Genomic DNA, 5,512 nt, shown 5'->3' with positions numbered 1-5,512 from the left:
TCCCAGAAGCATGAAGTTATCAATCATCTAAATACAGTATTAACTATGGAGTCATAAAAAAGTAGGTTAGAAGGGACCTCTAGCAATCTCCTGGACCAAGAATAAAAAATGTTAAAATAAATAATTAGTAAATATTGATAAATAATTATAAATAAAATTCTACACCTTAAAGCTTTTATTACGACCTCTGGGAGTTGGAGCTCCACAATCACAGCTGCCAGCCACACTTTTGTAACCTTCACCTTTGCAACCAGAGATGATACACACAATCAGTTGTCTCCAAAGAGACAAAGATAACAACATCTAGTGGCTGCAAAGAAACAAAATGTGATCTTCTCCGTCCTCTGGACCTCAATATTCCTTCTCTGTGAGCAGGTGGTGAGTGAAGAAACTAGGATCATAGGCAATGTGGTTGCTGCCTGTAGTTGCTTGGGCTGACAATCTGACAATAAGACCAATTGCTGTGAGTGGGTCTGGAATATAACAAAGCCAAAGCTCAGGTGCATGCAAAGCAGAACTGAATACATGGGTGTGTGGGAGAGGATTCACAGCCAGAAGAGTGAGAAGACTTCAGGTCAGCATGGTGGACTACCAGCAGAGCTCCAGAAAGGGAGATATATATACATATATATTGAAGCTGTTAGCAGATATTTCATAGGATTTTAAAGCTGGGATTGCAAGAAGCTGAAGAAATACTTGAAGAGTCATGGAGTGGAGTAAAGCTAGGACTTGGGTAGATGGAGAGCTGTTTGTAAGGACTTGGTAAGACAGGGAATGAGAGATGTAGGAATTAGGGTAGTTCAGGTCTTGCTTATCTTGCATCCACACATGATTCAGGAAGTGCTGGTAAAACTGATGTCAGTAAAAATAGTCCTGAGTGGACTCAGAATGGATGAAGAAGGAATCCCCAGCAGCAACACTGTACTCCTCCCAGTACAGGATTTGAGATGTTGACAACTCACCTTGCCTGAGGAAGAAGGACACTTGACCTTGGACTGTGGATGACTGGAAGGGTGAGAACTTATTTGCAAGGATAAGGTACAGATACTTGTTTCTATTAACTTCATTTTATCAGTAGTGATCTTAAACAGAAATTGAGTGAATGTTAGTATTATTGTGGCTGGACTACTAATAAATAGTTGTTATATTTTGATTAGATTGCTAAAACTATAGCTATACTAACAAAGAATTTTCTTGAATCAGCGCATATGTTCCTTGGCACCCATAACCAATTGTGCAGAAAACAGCTAGTGAAAGCCCAGAATCCCACCTCACTGAGATCTGCAGGTGCGCATCAGAATTAACCTAAAGAATTGTCTGCTACCCTTTGATGAAGATGTCGGCAGAGCCAGCAAGGATTTATTTGCCATCCTCCTAGCAGCAGATGGAACCTCTCTCTATAATAGCGACACATAAATTTAGTCTCAGTAATGACATATCAGTCATATATAACTGGGGGATAAATTCAGAGATTATAGGTACAACTGTTCTGTCCAAAGACAGAGGTACAGTTCAACATCAAAACTAGACACATAGAGTCGAATTCAAATAGCTAAACATAAGCATACATTACATTCTGGGAAGTTGGCTGGTGAGATATAGAACCCATCCTCTGGACAAGAAACTGAAGGTTAGGCAGGTTATTCCAGAGTGCATAAAATGGCACTAGAAAACCATATTTAGGAAGCTGAATTCCATCTCTACATTTTTTAAGAGAAATTGTATATTTTTTCCTCCCCTGTGTTCCTCAGGTAACTATGTTGTCTTGTTCAGATGTAGATATGTACATCACTGGCATCTGAAATTAGGCAGTATGAAGGCCCCATAAGTGACTAACTCGTGAAAGGATGGCTTTACATAGAAAAGACAAGATCTGAATCTTAGGTCTTCTATGAGCTGTTTCTTGTTGAACTGAATCATTTAAAAGGTTGAAAAGAGACAAGTAAGAAGAAAAGTGCAGGAATTAGCTGCATTATATAGCTTTCCTAGTAAATTTGTTTCCATGAGTGAAGATTGAAATGTAGCAGAGAAAATACGAAGCAGAAGAAGGAATTGACTTGAGTTCAGAGTACCCAGTCTTTTTCACTGAGGAAGGAAGACTGGGTAAATCATTATCTTCATTTGTAGAATGGAGAGAATACTGATGCAGGCAGTTTGGTATCACAGGAGAAGTATGCAGAAAAGTTCAGAAATATTAACCACCTTTCTGAAGTGGGAAAGCAGGGAACAGCAAGGAGGTAGTAACCTTGATTGGTTCTTTGCTGGTTAGGGCTGAGCAAGGGACAGTAGAGAATACAAAGCAGTGCAAGTGAGTCATGGATAAAAAGCCAGAGAAGATGAGATTCGGCATAGAAGCCTGTGCAAGAAAGTAAAGGTGAGGAGAGAGGGTTGTACTGGATTAAGTGGATCTGTCTGATACAGAACAGCAGCGTGGAGTGGAAAATTCCTGTTGGAATCTTGTTCTCAGGTGATAGGACAGCAAGGGATGTTAGATTAGCTCCAAGGCTGATCAGAACACTGAGAGAGAATTATAGTGAGACAAAGAGAAACATAGCTCCAGGTGCCTGYAATAAGAATTCCCAGTCAGCTGAGAAATGCAATAGTGGATAAGATGGACCATTTTATGCACAGGTCCAGCATAACCAGCCCTTCAGCTATCCAAGTAACAAAGTAAGACATGGCGAAAACACAGAGAATGCCAAGAAAAAAAAAATTTTTTATTTCAAGACATGGCATGAAATTTTGACATTTGAAGGAAATATCAAAAAGTGACATAAGGGKTTTTTTTTCCTCTTTCTTTTTCTCTAATCCTTTCTTATTTTCCTTTCCTTTTCTTTATTTTACTATTTTTGTCACTTTCTCTCCCCCTCCCCTCCCCCCATCTTTTTTCTTTTTTTAATTTCAGCTGTCAAGACCAATTTTATTTCTTACTGGTCTTGTTATTGGAGATAAACCATAACTGTTCTAAAACTGAATGCTACTTACAGGTCTGAGTATTTTGTCCCTTATTTTCAGTACATGCTATTCTCTATATCAACTCTGCTGACCAAGCCGATAATGCAGTAATGTGCAGACAGCCATGCATGCAAACATACCTTCTTTGTAGCAAAATGGAAGAAAGATGTTAAAAAAAAATTGGAAGCAAAAACCTCATACAACCTTCCCTTGACTCTAAAGAAGAAAAAGAAGCAGGGGAAACAAAAGGACTAAAATAACCGGAAAGATTTCTAAAAAAAATCTGACAAATTTTCATAATCTTCATGAGGGAGGAGGCAACATTCAGAGTTCAATTCAAAAGATAAGAAAATGAAATAATTTGGCCCATTCCATTGAAAATGTCAATTTGTTTTCCAGACAGGCTTCATGCTGATTCACAGAGGAGTAATTTCATAATGATATTTAGATAATGGACTTTTATTTATGTTCCCAGTGTTCTATTGACTTCATTGGAAAATCATACACCACTATGGGATTTCTGTGAACAAAGTTAGAAGTCTGTATGTGAGCTAGGCATCCTTAGTTCCCTTTAAAGACAATTGGGAAAATGGACTCTTAAAAAATAATTGAACTGGACTATTCTAGAGAAAATATCTGATGAAACAAGTCATTTCCTGAACTGGCTATACCGACACTGGCTAAACCAACACCATTAGCTATAAAGACATTTTAGATTGTCCAATTGAAAATAATAACTTTGTAATTGTCAGATGAATTCACCCCAAGGTATTCATACTCCTTTCTTCAGATGTGAGTAATCTATACTTAGTTTCCCTTTATAATCAAAGAAGTAATTTTAGGTTAATCAAGTAATTTTAGAGTGCATTTCATCTAGCCTTCTTTAGCTGTCTGCCTTAAAATGAAATGTATCACACCCTAGAAGAGCCTACTTCTTTATGTCAAGAAGAGAAGGACTAGGTCAGATGAAGACATCTACACTGTAAACCACAAAAATTAGCCTATACCATGGGAGAATGGACTGATACTTTATGACCTATGTTCCATCCAGGTGCCAGTTCTCAGGGAAGAGAGAAAATATGGAACATCTGAAGACGCATGGAGGTGCGTGAAATGCCCAAGTTAGTAGGGGCATATAAATTACTAAAGTAAATTAATTTTAATTAATCTAAATTACTGATGATCAAGTATTTCACCACTAGGAGTTCCCTAAAGGTAGGCAATGGGCAAAGGGTGTCTATTTTACGCAATCTAAATATGTCTYAGATATTGCTTAAACACTTCTGTAATTTTGCACTGGCATTTGTCTTCCATGATTTCTGTCTGTTTTTCAGGGTTCTTTACAGTGGAAATGGAGCAAGGGAATTATACAGTGGTTACAGAGTTCGTCTTGTTGGGATTGTCACAAACTCACGAAGTTCAGATGGTTCTCTTCTTCTTCTTCCTACTCTTTTATATGATCATTCTGCCAGGCAACATCCTTATTGTTCTCACAGTTCAGAGGGATTCCCAACTGGGATCCCCCATGTACTTCTTCCTGGCCAATCTGGCCTTCTTGGACATCTGCTACTGCTCTGTCACCCCACCCAAAATGTTAGCTGACCTCTTCTTACACCGTAAGACCATCTCGTACAGCGCCTGCATGGCTCAGCTTTTCTTCCTCCACTTCCTGGGAGCAGCTGAAGCTTTCCTGCTCATGGCCATGGCCTATGACCGTTATGTAGCCATTTGCAAACCTCTCCACTACACCAGACTTGTGAACCGAAGGGTATGCTGTGTCCTAGTTGGAGCTTCATGGGGTGGGGGCTTCATCCATGGTATCATTCTATTTGCTCTCACCATTCATCTCCCCTTCTGTGGCCCCAACGTCCTGGACAACTTCTTCTGTGACATCCATCAGCTGGTTAAGTTGGCCTGTGCTGACACTTACATGGTGGAGCTTCTGATGTTCCTCAACAATGGAGCTGTCATCATCATGTCTTTTGCACTTCTCCTTATCTCTTACACTGTCCTGCTGCTGAAGCTCCAGGCACAGTCCTCCAAGGGAAAGAGCAAAGTAGCCTCGAACTGTGTTTCCCACATCATTGTGGTCTTTGTCATGTGTGGCCCAGCTACGTATATCTATGGCTTACCTTTCCAAACTGTCCCGATGGAAAAAATTGTTGCTGTTTTCCATACAGTCATCTTCCCCTTGACCAATCCCATGATCTACACCTTGCGGAACAGGGAGATCAAAAGCTCTATGTGGAAGTTGATCAGAAAACACATACTTTAGTGTGGAAAATTAAATATTTTGAAGTAAAGAAATGAAAGGTTTTTATATTTTTTGCTTGGTTTGTTAGTACAATTTTCTAAGGAACAGCTCCATAGTGTATGTTATATAACTACATAATACATATGTTAAGTAAGCACTGAATAATTTCCTACTATCTATTAAAAAGCCTTAGCATGCCTCTAAAACCTGTAGCAAATAACTTGGAGGAGGACTATCCTGTGTAGAAGAATTAACTCAGTTATGCAATGAAGTTCTGCTGTTAAAGTTCTATTAGCATTTCTG

The 5,512-nt window shown here is 39.1% G+C and overlaps 1 protein-coding gene across 1 annotated transcript; it reads left to right on the top strand.

Moving 5' to 3' along the window:
- Positions 1–4,306: 4,306 nt before the first annotated feature.
- Positions 4,307–5,230, top strand: LOC112973147 (olfactory receptor 4M1-like). The gene has a single exon (XM_026080640.1). It carries the CDS (start codon positions 4,307–4,309, stop codon positions 5,228–5,230), a length of 924 nt encoding a protein of 307 aa, XP_025936425.1.
- Positions 5,231–5,512: the final 282 nt, after the last annotated feature.

The sequence above is a fragment of the Apteryx rowi genome, unplaced genomic scaffold (assembly GCF_003343035.1).
Source record: "Apteryx rowi isolate R43461 unplaced genomic scaffold, aptRow1 scaffold_1154, whole genome shotgun sequence".
NCBI lineage: Eukaryota > Metazoa > Chordata > Aves > Apterygiformes > Apterygidae > Apteryx > Apteryx rowi.
The sequence above is the reverse complement of the archived record's forward strand: the minus strand, read 5'-3'. Positions and strand labels throughout refer to the sequence as shown.